The sequence below is a fragment of the Desmodus rotundus genome, chromosome 3 (genome assembly GCF_022682495.2).
Source record: "Desmodus rotundus isolate HL8 chromosome 3, HLdesRot8A.1, whole genome shotgun sequence".
NCBI lineage: Eukaryota > Metazoa > Chordata > Mammalia > Chiroptera > Phyllostomidae > Desmodus > Desmodus rotundus.
Genome location: NC_071389.1, coordinates 97387860 through 97400650, shown reverse-complemented (window position 1 = coordinate 97400650; position 12791 = coordinate 97387860). Strand labels below are relative to the sequence as shown.

Below are 12791 nucleotides of genomic sequence, written 5' to 3'. Positions count from 1 at the left end.
CATTACTGTGGTTCTGTTCCTGTTCTAGTTGTTTACTTTCGTTTTTATTTTAGGTGTGGTTGTTAATAACTGTGAGTTTACTGTCATTTTTACTGTTCCTATTTTTTATCTTCTTTTTCTTAGATAAGTCCCTTTAACATTTCATATAATAAGGGCTTGGTGATGATGAACTCCTTGAACTTGACCTTATCTGAGAAGCATTTTACCTGCCCTTCCATTCTAAATGATAGCTTTGCTGGATACAGTAATCTTGAATGTAGGCCCTTGCCTTTTATGACTTGGAATACTTCTTGCCAGCCCCTTCTTGCCTGCAAGGGGAACTCCTTTGTAGGTAACATGTCCTTTTCTCTTGCTGCTTCTAAGATTCTCTCCTTATCTTTAATCTTAGGTAATGTAATGATGATGTGCCTTGGTGTGTTCCTCCTTGGGTCCAGCTTCTTTGGGACTCTCTGAGCTTCCTGGATTTCCTGCAAGTCTATTTCCTTTGCCAGATTAGGGAAGTTCTCCTTGGTTGTTTGTTCAAATAAGTTTTCAATTTTTTGTTCTTCCTCTTCTCCTTCTGGCACCCCTATCATTTGCATGTTGGAACATTTCAAGATGTCTGGGAGGTTCCTAAGCCTCTCCTCATTTTTTTTGAATTCTTGTTTCTTCATTCTTTTCTGGTTGGATGTTTCTTTCTTCCTTTTGGTCCATACCATTGGTTTGCGTCCCAGTTTCCTTCGCATCACTATTGGTTCCCTGTACATTTTCCTTTGTTTCTCTTAGCATAGCCTTCATTTTTTCATCTAATTTGTGACCAAATTCAACCAATTCTGTGAGCTTCTTGATTACCAGTGTTTTGAACTGTGCATCTGATAGGTTTGCTACCTGTTTGCTGCTGGATGAATTATTTCTGGAGCTTTGAAGTGTTCTGTCATTTGGGCCTTTTTTTTGTCTTGGTGCTTCTGTTGCTTAAAGGGGCGGAGCTTTAGGTGTTCCCCAGGGCAGGGTAACACTGGTCGCTGTGCTGTGACCCTGTACATGGGGGAGGGTCCAAGAGGGAGCAATGATGCCTGCTCCACTCTCTGCTGGATTGCAGTCACTCCCTTTGCTACCCACAATCAAATTGGGCCTCTCTGGTGCTGATTCCCGAGTGGTGGGCTTGTGCTTGCTCTAGGCCCCTGTGGGTCTCTCCAACAACCTCTCCTGTGAGGCTGGGAGTTTCTCCTGCTGCCTCCTTAACCCCCACAGGTGTTTTCAATCAGTGGTTTGAGGCTTTATTTTCCTGTGCTGGAGCCCTGGGGTTGCACGGACTGTTTCGCTCCCCCTTTGTTCCTCCCGGTTTATCTATGCATGAATGTGGGACGGCAGTCTGCCAGCCCCCACCTTGTGGGGTCTGCTAGCTGCAGCCTAGCCTGCCCCCTTCCACAACCCGCCACCTTGCCGCAAGTCCTCTTCACCCAGGCTGCCTGTCTCCGTCCCTCCTACCGGTCTGGATGAATGTTTCTTCTTTATCTCCTTGGTTGTCGGACTTCCATACAGTTCGATTTTCTGTCAGTTCTGGTTGTTTTTTGTTTTTAAATTGTTGTCCTCCTTTTGGTTGTGCGAGGAGGCACAGTGTGTCTACCTACGCCTCCATCTTGGCCTGAAGTCAGAATACTGGACAACAACAAATTTAAGAACAAAAGACAAGCAGAACTTACAGAAAATCGAACTCTATGGAAGTCTGACAACCAAGGAGTTAAAGAGGAAACATTCATCCAGACTGGTAGGAGGGACAGAGGTGGGTAGCCAGGAGGAGAGGACTCACAGTAAGGTGTTGGCAGATTGCAGACTGGGAGGTACCACATTCGCATGCAGATAAACAGGCAGGAACAACTTGGGAGCAAGACAGACTGCACAACCCAGGGTTCCAGCACAGGGAAATAAAGCCTCAAACCTCTGATTGAAAACACCGGTGGTGGTTGAGGTTGCAGTGGGAGAAATCCCAGCCTCACAGGAGAGGTCATTGCAGAGACCCACAGGGTCGCAGAACATACACAAACCCACCACCCAGGAATCAGCACCAGAAGGGCCTAATTTGCTTGTGGGTAGCGGGGGAAGTGACTGAAAACAGGCAGAAAGCAGAGCAAGCGGCACAGTTCCCTCTTGGATCCTTCCCCCACATACAGAGTTACAATGTAGTGACTAGGGTTGCCCCACCCTGGTGAATACCTAAGGCTCCACCCCTTACTACATAACAGGTGCACTGAGACCAAAAAAAAAAGGGCCCAAATGATAGAACAGATCAAAGCTCCACAAAAAATACAACTTAGCAACAAAGAGATAGCCAACCTATCAGATGCACAGTTCAAAACACTGGTAATCAGGAAGCTCACAGAATTGGTTGAATTTGGTCGCAAATTAGATGAAAAAATGAAGGCTATGCTAAGAGAAACAAAGGAAAATGTACAGGGAACCAATAGTGATGCGAAGGAAGCTGGGACTCAAATCAACGGTGTGGACCAGAAGGAAGAGAGAAACACCCAACCAGGAAAGAATGAAGAAACAAGAATTCAAAAAAAATGAGGAGAGGCTTAGGAACCTCCAGGACATCTTTAAACGTTCCAACATGCGAATGATAGGGGTGCCAGAAGGAGAAGAGGAAGAACAAAAAATTGAAAACTTATTTGAACAAACAATCAAGGAGAACTTCCCTAATCTGGCAAAGGAAATAGACTTGCAGGAAGTCCAGGAAGCTCAGAGTCCCAAAGAAGCTGGACCCAAGGAGGAATACACCACAGCGCATCATAATTGCATTCCCCAAGATTAAAGATAAGGAGAGAATCTTAAAAGCAGCAAGAGAAAAGGAGACAGTTACCTACAAAGGAGTTCCCATTAGATTATCAGCTGATTTCTCAAAAGAAACCTTGCAGGCAGGCAGGGGCTGGAAAGAAGTATTCCAAGTCATGAAAGGCAAGGACCTACATCCAAGATTACTGTATCCAGCAAAGCTATCATTTAGAATGGAAGGGCAGATAAAGTGCTTCTCAGATAAGGTCAAGTTAAAGGGGTTCATCATCACCAAGCCCTTATTATATGAAATGTTAAAGGGAGTTACCTAAGAAAAAGAAGATCAAAAATAGGAACAGTAAAAATGACAGCAAACTCACAGTTTTTAACAACCATACCTAAAACCAAAACAAAAGCAAACTAAGCAAACAACTAGAACAGGAACAGAATCACAGAAATGGAGATCACATGGAGGGTTATCAACAGGGGAGTGGGAGGGGGAGAGAAGGGGGAAAGGTACAGAGAATAAGTAGCATAAATGGTAGGTAGAAAATAGACAGGGGGAGGTTAAGAATAGTATAGGAAATGTAGAAGCGAAAGACCTCATATGAAGGACCCATGGACATTAGAAGTAAAGGCGGGGGGGAATGTGGTTGGGAGGGGGTGTGCAGGGCAGAGGGGAATAAAGAAAGGAAAATGAGATAACTGTAATAGCATAGTCAATAAAATATATTTTAAAAAGTTGAAAGCTAAAAAAAAAAGAGTAATAGGGCACAGAGGGCAACAATGTCATTAGCTTTTAATATTTAGGGTGAAGACCCATATAAATATCTCAAAATGCTATGAACACAGACCAGCACTTAGAAGAGTGACTGGTCAATAAATATTTACGGAATGACTAAATTACTTCAGAAGCATCACTTGCACTGTATTCGTGTAAGCAGTAAAGTTTGTAATAAATTTTCTGGAGTAAAGAATAATTGTTGGAAATTTCTGATGTAAACATCAAGTTTGCATCCTTATATATAAGCTTGTCTCATGATAAAATCCCTGGTGAAAGCTAGAAAACTGGTAGACCTTCACTGAAACTTTTGATTTATGAAATTAACATATAAATCACACTGTTGAAAGATTTAAAAGGCAAGAAAATAAAGTGCTTTCACTTTTAAGATTAGCACAAGATTGGGCATGTATTATAAACACACCAGACATATGTACAGTATCCTAACATCCTCAATGAAAGATGTTTAATGAAGAATTCTTTTCCTCAATCTAAGACAGAACTAATATCATCACCCAATTTATGACAGGAATTCAAAGTTCCTTGTTCACTATAATCTATTTATTCTGCCAATACCCCTAATGTCTATTTATAAGGTACTAATGAACAAAAGTGTAACAAGTTAAAGACAGAGCTTCAAAGGTAAGTTGTGTATTCTTTTCATTGTTAGCAGCTGTTTGCACACTTTCCTGTAGAGAGAACAAAAAAATGCTTCTAATTTGACACCTTGTTAGGAAAGTAGTTTTTTTTTTTTTTTTTTTTTAAAGAAACACTCTGGCCATGAAGGCCATAGGAAAGACAATAGTATTGGATGAGTCTCTGTCTTAAAAAAACTATGTACCAAAATAATCAAAGGGGAGTTTTAAGGTAGAAAACACAGTTACCAAGCCTTCAGAAATATCTATTTGTTATTTTCAATTTGTATTTATCCCAAGAAGCAACACATTAGGAGTTCCAAACACTGGCACAAACACTGCTATAGCTATTAGCCACCGTACTTTTCCCGGAGTTCTGCCTCTTTGGACACGGTTTCCTGCAGCATCTTGTTGTGTCTTTCTAGAAGAGTATGGTGTTCAGACTGTAATGTTTGAAGTTCACACACATTGATCTGTAAATTATTTTGGGTGTCTTGTAATTTGATTTTTAGTTGGTCAACCAGCATTTCCAGGTGTTCTCTAAAAACAGAAATAAACAAAAATTTCTGGAAGAGGTGAACATGAACTTGTGGTTTCAAATAAACTTTACTTTTAATCTTTCAATGTCATACTCCTGCTATTATTATGTATGATTCTAAAGGAAATATAATCAGAAGAATTGAGAGACTAGGATTAAATACAATACAAAATACATTACAGATTTTAAAAAAAATCTCAGATAATACAGATTTACAAAAAGTCTTTTAACTTACAAATTTCATATTCAAATGGAGTAGACCATGAAAAGGCATCAAAAAAACCTTATGTTGTAAGGCTATGCCATTAATTTAAAAAGAAAAATACACTTGTAAGCTAACCATTATGAGAAAGTCCCTGGAAATCGTGGACTTTCTAGGTAGGTCTTGAATTCCAACCAATAATTCTGCAACAACTAGTACAATATACTATTAGTTTTCTTTCTTTTTTTCAATAGATTTTATTTTTATTTACTTTTTTAGAGAGAGAAAGGGAAAGAAACATTGAAGTGAGAGAGAAGCATCGATCAGCTGCCTCTTGTTTGCGCCTCAACTGGGGACAGAACCCACAACCCAAACACGGGCCCTGACCAGGAATTGAATTGGCAACCCTTTGGTTCATGGGATGACGCCCAACCAACTGAGTCACACTGGTCAGGGCACAGTAAAATATTAGTTTTTTTCTTTTTAGTAATGTGTAAGAAAGTAGGAGGAATATAAAACATTTATATTAAAATAATTTGAACCCAAATTCTAGCACAAAAGTCTAAGTCTTACAAATGGTGATGTTTTTATATTTTGTCAATATTTAGTTTCAGCTTTAAGATGAGCTATTGATGGAGAAAATATCTCATCATTTTCATCTTATAGTTCCTTATTTAATAGACAGCCAAACAAAGTTAATACAAGCATAAACATACAAATACTGATATTTAGTCCTACTTAGAACAGTAAGAGCCAGATTAACACTGAACTTCTACTTTTAAGAACAAAACACACATGCTGTAGAATGCCTTACCTATCTTTTATTCCTAGTACATTTTAAAATTACAAATGTAATTTGAATGGCAGTTTCAAGAAACATCAAACAATACCCTGTTAAAATAGTAATTGAGATGTTCATAAACTTTAAAAAAATTAATTCCAGACCCAAATTTAGTACTTTATAAGTAAGTAAAATGTTCAGAAAATTCTATTCAGCATAATTAATGGTGATTAAGTAGATCATGGAACCATTTTTATTCCTCCGCTTCTAAACTTTAAAAATTAGAAAACCTAGAGAGGCAAGATGGTGGAGGAGTGAATGGAAACAACATCAACTTCCTCCCAGGACAAATCTGGAATTACAACTAAATTGTGGAGAAATCACCCAGAACAAACAACTAAACAATAGTGAGAAAAAAGCCTTATAACCTCAGAATGGGAGAAGAATCAGCTTCAGCACAACCTGTTTGGTAAGGAGTACAGTAGAGACCCGGGAGGGCTGGCCAGGTGCCCACAGGTGGCAGTATCATAGGGATGATTAAGTGGCCAGTTGGATCCCCCTAAGAATAGGGTCTAAACCCTAAGCTTGGCACCAGCCTAGAATACCAGAGCCCCCAAAAGTACACAGATAACAACCAGCAATGAAAAGTGGCAGGGTTGTTCTCTGCCAGAGATGGATGGCTGGAGATACAAAGAGCCATTTAAAGGGTCAATGCACAAATTTTCATTTGTAGCCACGTACCTGAGGCTCCAACAAAGGCAGGGGCAGAGTAGGCTAGAGACGCCTGAGGAGACACTGGAGACAGAAACTCTGGGGAGAGATTTGAGAGAGTAGCTGCGGGGAACCTGGTGCTGAGTCATCCTCTAAAGGGCAGCAGCCCTTGTGCTCAGGCAGACCACTCCCCTCAGAGCAGGAGCAGCTTGAGGAGAAACAATACCTCCAACCTCCTGGAAGAGACTCTGACCTGGCTCTGTTGTTGGTTAAGCCTGACTGCTGAGTGCACAGTGACTAGAATAACAACTGAAGAAGATAGCCACAAATAGTAAATCCCTGGCAAAGGCGGGGCAGTGTGGACTAGAGACACTTGAAGAGAGACTGGGGATGGAGACTTTGGGAGAGAACTGAGAGAGAGGCCCCTGGATACTGGTGCTGAATCACTATGCCTACAGCAGCAGCCATCCTGTTCAAGCAGATCACTCCCCTTAGAGCGGCTGCAGCCTGAGGGGAAACAATAGCCCCGATCCCAGGAGGGATACTGCCTTATCCTATGGGGCTTAAGCCTCACTGCTGAGTGAAGAACAACTAGATTAACAAATGAATTAAACAGTCACAGACAGCAGATCATTGGCAGTATTGGAGCAGGGCGCCTAAGGTCAGATAGGCTAACATCTGACATCACCAGAGGCGGATCCAGAAAGAAAAAACAGTGGTAAAAACTAGAGGCTACCAAGATAAAATCCACTGTGGTCTTCTCCATGATCAGTGATATTTTCTATCCTGCACAGCTTTCTAATATTTATTTCTTGTCCAGCAAGTCTGTGAACATTAAAGTCACTAGATTTGATACTATAGTTTATTTCCCTACTTGCATATCATAGTCTTAAATATCCTTAACCCCTTATTAATACTAGTTTATTGGCATTGATAATGGGATTGCAGGAGGGCAGGAGATATTTCTGTGAATGTAGGTTTATTCCCTGGGCTTTGTGGTTTTGTTCTGGCAACACTTGCACAACAGCATACAAGACATGGTGGGCAGAGGACCCTCAGTCAACCAGCTGGAGGGAAGGACCTACCATACAACAACCCAACAACAATCAAAACTCAATTACATCTGGAGAGAAAACATAAACGGCATAAAGGGCATCTGAAGAGCATCAAGTTCAAGAGGTCAAGGAGAATGCACCACTGAATCTCACAGGTCTCCTACCATAGAAGTTCACATCACAAATTCAGGGAGTCAAAACAGAATATAAGAAGCAGAGGCAAACAAGAAGAGTCTCACAAACAATGGGAGGACAAAGAAGCAAACCCCCCAAAAAGGAAAGGAGCAAGTCTCAGAAAGAAGGCTAAATGAAATAGAGGCACGTCAACTATCAGATATTGAGTTTGAAACAATGGTTATAAGGAAGCTCAATAAGAACTCTCAGAATTACCAAAAACTACAGGGAAATATGAGAAAATTACTGCAAATTGTATCAACAAGAAAAAGGAAACAGAAATTATCAACAAGGGCCAAGAGGAAATGAAGAATACCATGTCTGAATTAAAGAACACAGTAGAAGGAATCAAAAGCAGGCTCGATAAAGCAGAGGACTGAATCAGAAAGCTGGATGACAAGGTAGAGAAAAACTCCCAAAAAGAGCAAGAAAAGGAAAAAACACTCAAAAAGAATGAAGAGGTGTTAAGTGAACTTCAGGACAGTATGAAATGTAATAATATCCGTATAATAGGGATACCAGAAGGAGAAGAAGATCAAGGGATAGAAAACCTGTTTGAAAAAGTAATGATGGAAAATTTCTCTAATTTGATGAGAGAAAAAGTCACACAAGTGCAGGAAGTACAGAGGGTCCCAATCAAGAGGAACCCAAAGAGGCCCATTCTAAGACACATCATAATTAAAATGGCAAAATTCCAAGAAGAAGACAAAGTCTTAAAGGCAGCAAGGGAAAAAAAGGAAGTAACATACAAGGGAGCCCCCATAAGGCTAGCAGCTGACTTCTCAATGGAAACACTGCAAGACAGAAGGGACTGGAAAGAAATATTCCAAGTAATGAAAAGCAAAGGCCTGCAACCAACACTACTTTACCCAGCAAGGCTCTCATTAAAATGGAAAGTAAAATAAGGAGTTTCCCAGACAAAAGCAGCCTCAAAGACTACACTTCCACCAAACCAGCACTGCAAGACATGAAAGAGACTGTTTTAAAAAAGGAAGAAAAGAATGAGAGAGAGAGGAACACAGGTACAAAGGGAGTAAAATAGCAATGAATAATACCTATCAATAATAACCTTAAATGTAAATGTATTAAATATCCAATCAAAATACATAGAGTAGCTGAATGGATAAGAAATCATGACCCACACATGTAATGCCTAAGAGAGATGCACCTCAGAACAAAAGACCTACACAGACTGAAAGTAAACGGTTGGAAAAAATATTCCAAGTAAATGGACAGGAAAGAAACTCTGAGGTGGCAATAATTATATCAGACAAAATAGATTCCAAAACAAAGGCCATAAAAAGACACAGAGGACACCTCATAATTCTAAAGGGAAGAATCCATCGAGAAGATAGAAGCATTGTAAACATATATGCACCCAACATAGAAGCACCCAAACATATAAGAAAAATCTTGGAGGACTTGAAGAAAGATATTGACAGCAACAATTCATACTAGGGGATTTTAACACCCCACTGTCAACAATGGAAGAGATCTTCCAAACAAAACAACAACAAGGATATTGCCCCAATGAACAATGCCCTAGACCGAATGGACTTAACTGATATATATAGACCCTTTCAACCCAAAGAAGGAAAATAGACATTCTTTTCAAATGCACATGGAACATTTTCAAAGACAGACCACATGATAGGACACAAAACAAGCCTCAAAAAATTCAAGAAAATTTAAATCATATAAAGTACCTTCTCAGACCACAAGGGCTTGAAATTAGAAAACAACCTCAAGGAAAAAAAGTCAAAAACACACAAACTTGTGGATATTGAATAGCATGCTATTAAACAATGAATGAGTTAAGTGTGAGATTAAGGAAGAAATCAAAAAGTTTCTGGAAACAAATGAAAATGAACTCATAACAATCCAAAACTTAGGGGTCACAGGAAAGGCAGTCCTGAGATGGAAGTTCATAGTAATACAGGCCTACCTAAAAAAATACAGAAACATTTCAAGTAAACAACCTAATCCCACATCTACAAGAACTGGAAGAACAACAACAAAGACAGCCCAGAGTGAGTACAAGGAAGGAAATAACCAAGATCAGAGCAGAATTAAAGGACAGAGAGACTAAAGAACAATTCTGAGGATCAATAAATCCAGGAGTTGGTTCTTTGAAAAGATAAACAAAATCGACAAGCCTTTAAGCAGACTCATCAAGAAAAAGAGAGGACAGAAATAAACAAAATTAGAAACAAAAGAGGGGAGATTACAACAGATACCATAGAAATACAAAGGATTGTAAGAAATTACTATGAAGAACCATATGCCAAGAAATTTGACAACCTGGGTGAAATGGACAAAATTCTAGAAAAATATAATCTTCCAAAACTGAATGAAGAAGACGCAGAGAGTTTGAACTGACTGATAACAGCTGACAAAATCAAAGCAGTAATCAAAAAACTTCCGGAACACAAAAGCTGTGGACTGGACTGTTTCACAGGAGAATTTCACAAAACATTTAAGGAAAAGCAAACCCCTATCCTTCAGAGATTATTCAAAAAAATTCAAGAAGAGGAATGACTCCCAAACTCTTTTTATGACGCCAGCATCATCCTAATCCCAAAACCAGATAAAGACACAACAAAGAAAGAAAACTTCAGGCCAATATCACTGATGAACATAGACGCTAAAATCCTCAACAAAATATTGGCAAACTGCATCCAGCAATACATTAAAAAGATCATACACCATGACCAAGTGGGATTCATCCCAGGGATACAAGGGTGATATAATATTGGCAAATCAATAAACATAATACTTCAAAAAAAGAAAGAAAAAAATCACATGACCATATCAATAGATGTGGAAAAAAATCATTTGATAAGGTACAATACCTACTCATGATAAAAACCTTAAGTAACTGGGAGTATAGGGAGTATACCTCAACATAATAAAGGCAATATATGAGAAACCTAGAGCCAACATCATACTCAATGGGCAAAAACTAAAAGCTTTCTCTCTAAGATCAGGAACAAGACAAGGATGCCTGATCTCACCACTTCTATGCATACCACTGGAATGCACAGCATTCCAACATACCATTGGAAGTCCTAGCCACAGCAATTAGACAAGAAAAAGAAATAAAAGGCATCCAAATTGGAAAGGAGGAAGCAAAACTGTCATTGTTTGCAGATCACATGATAGTATACATAGAAAATCCTAGACACCACCCAAAAACTACTAGACCTAGTAAGTGAATTTAGCAAAACAGCAGGATACAAAGTCAATATTCAGAAATCAAAGGCATTTTTGTACACTAACAATGAAATAAAAAGAAATCAGGGGAAAAAAATCCTGTTTGTTATAGCAACAATAAAAATAAAGTACCTAGGAATAAACCGTAACAAGGAGGTAAAAGACCTGCACTCAGAAAACTACACAACCTTGAAGAAAGAAATTAAGGAAGACACAAATAAATGGAAGCATGTATCATGCTCATGGATTGGAAGAATTAGCATCATCAAAATTTCCATACTACTGAAAGCAATTTATAGACTCAACACAATCCCTATTAAAATACCAATTACATATTTCACAGATATAAAACAACCATTTCAAACATTTATACAGAACCATAACAACCCCAATAGCCTCAGCAATTTTGAAGGAAGAACAAAGTAGGAGGGATCATAATACCTGATATCAAACTATATTACAATGCCTCTGTAATCAAAACACTCTGGTATTGGCCTAAGAACAGACACATAGATCAATGCAACGGAATAGAGAGCACAGAAATAAACTCAAGTCCCTATGGTCAGTTAATATTTGACAAAGGAGGCAGCAGAATAAAATGGAGTAAAAATAGCTTCTTGAACAAATGGTGTTGGGAGATCTGGACAGCTACATGAAAAAAAATGAAATTCAACCACCAACTTACATCGTACACAAAAATAAATTCAAGATGGGTAAAAGACTTAAATATAAGTCATGACACTGTAGAAGTCCAAGAGGAGAACATGGATAGGAAAATCTCAGGTATTCCACATAGCAATATTTTCACTGACTTATCTCCTACAGCAAGGGACATAATGGAAGGAATAAAACAAATGGGACCTCACCAAAATGAAAAGCTTCTGCACAGCTAAAGAAAAACATCAGCAAAATGGAAAGGGAACCAACTGTATGGGAAAACATATTTGCCAATGATACCTCGGACGAGGGTTTGATCTCCAAAATATATAAAGAACTCACAAGACTCCACTCAAGGAAGACAAACAACTCAATTACAAAATGGGCAAAGGACCTGAACAGATACTTCTCCATGGAGGACATACAGAGGGCCCAGAGACATATGAAAGGATGCTGAGCATCACTAGCCATCAGAGAGATGCAAATTAAAACTACAATGAGATACCACTTCACAAAGGTCAGAATGGCCATCATAAACCAATCAACAAATAACAAGTGCTGGCAAGGTTGTGGAGAAAAGGGAACCCTAGGTGGGATTGCAGACTGGTGCTGCCACTGTTGAAAATAGTATGGAATTTCCTCAGAAATCTAAAAATTGAACTGCCTGTTGACCCCGCAATTCCATTGCTGGGACTATTCCCTCAGAATCCTGAAACACCAATTCAAAAGAACCTACAAACCCCAATGTTCATAGCAGCACAATTTACAATAGTCAAGTACGTATGCAACCTAAGAGCGCATCAGTAAACAAGTGGATCAGAAAACTGTGGTACATTTACACGATGGAATACTACACAGCAGAAAGGAGCTCCTACCCTTTGTGACAACATGGATGGATCTGGAGAGAATCATGGTAAGAAATGAGCCAGGCATTGAAGACAAATACCGTATGTTCTCACTTATAAGTGAAACCTAATCAACAAAACAAACTAGCAAGCAAAATATAACTAGAGAGATTGAAATTAAGAACAAACTGACAGTAACCAGAGGGAAGGTGGGAGGGGATAATGGCGGGAAGAAGGGGAAGGGTTGTCAATGAACATGTGTAAAAAACACATGGACAAAGCCAAAGGGGAGTAGTAGGATCAAGGGTGGGATGCTGGCATGGCTGGGGTTGGGGGTAGTGGTGGAAGGAAAATGGAGACAACTTACTTTAACAATAATTAAAAAAAAAGAAAGAAAAATAAATAAAAATTAGAAAACCTAATCATAATATAACTTGGTATTTCCACT

The 12791-nt window shown here is 39.1% G+C and overlaps 1 protein-coding gene across 2 annotated transcripts in view; it reads right to left on the bottom strand.

Annotated features, from left to right (window-relative positions):
* The window catches only part of GCC2 (GRIP and coiled-coil domain containing 2), a 90600-nt gene that overhangs the window by 25449 nt on the left and 52360 nt on the right, over positions 1-12791 (bottom strand). For both annotated transcript variants that reach the window (XM_024552354.3, XM_045189150.2), the window contains exon 18: positions 4531-4707. In XM_024552354.3, the coding sequence (XP_024408122.2) occupies positions 4531-4707 (177 nt within the window). The remainder of the gene's footprint in view (positions 1-4530; positions 4708-12791) is intronic.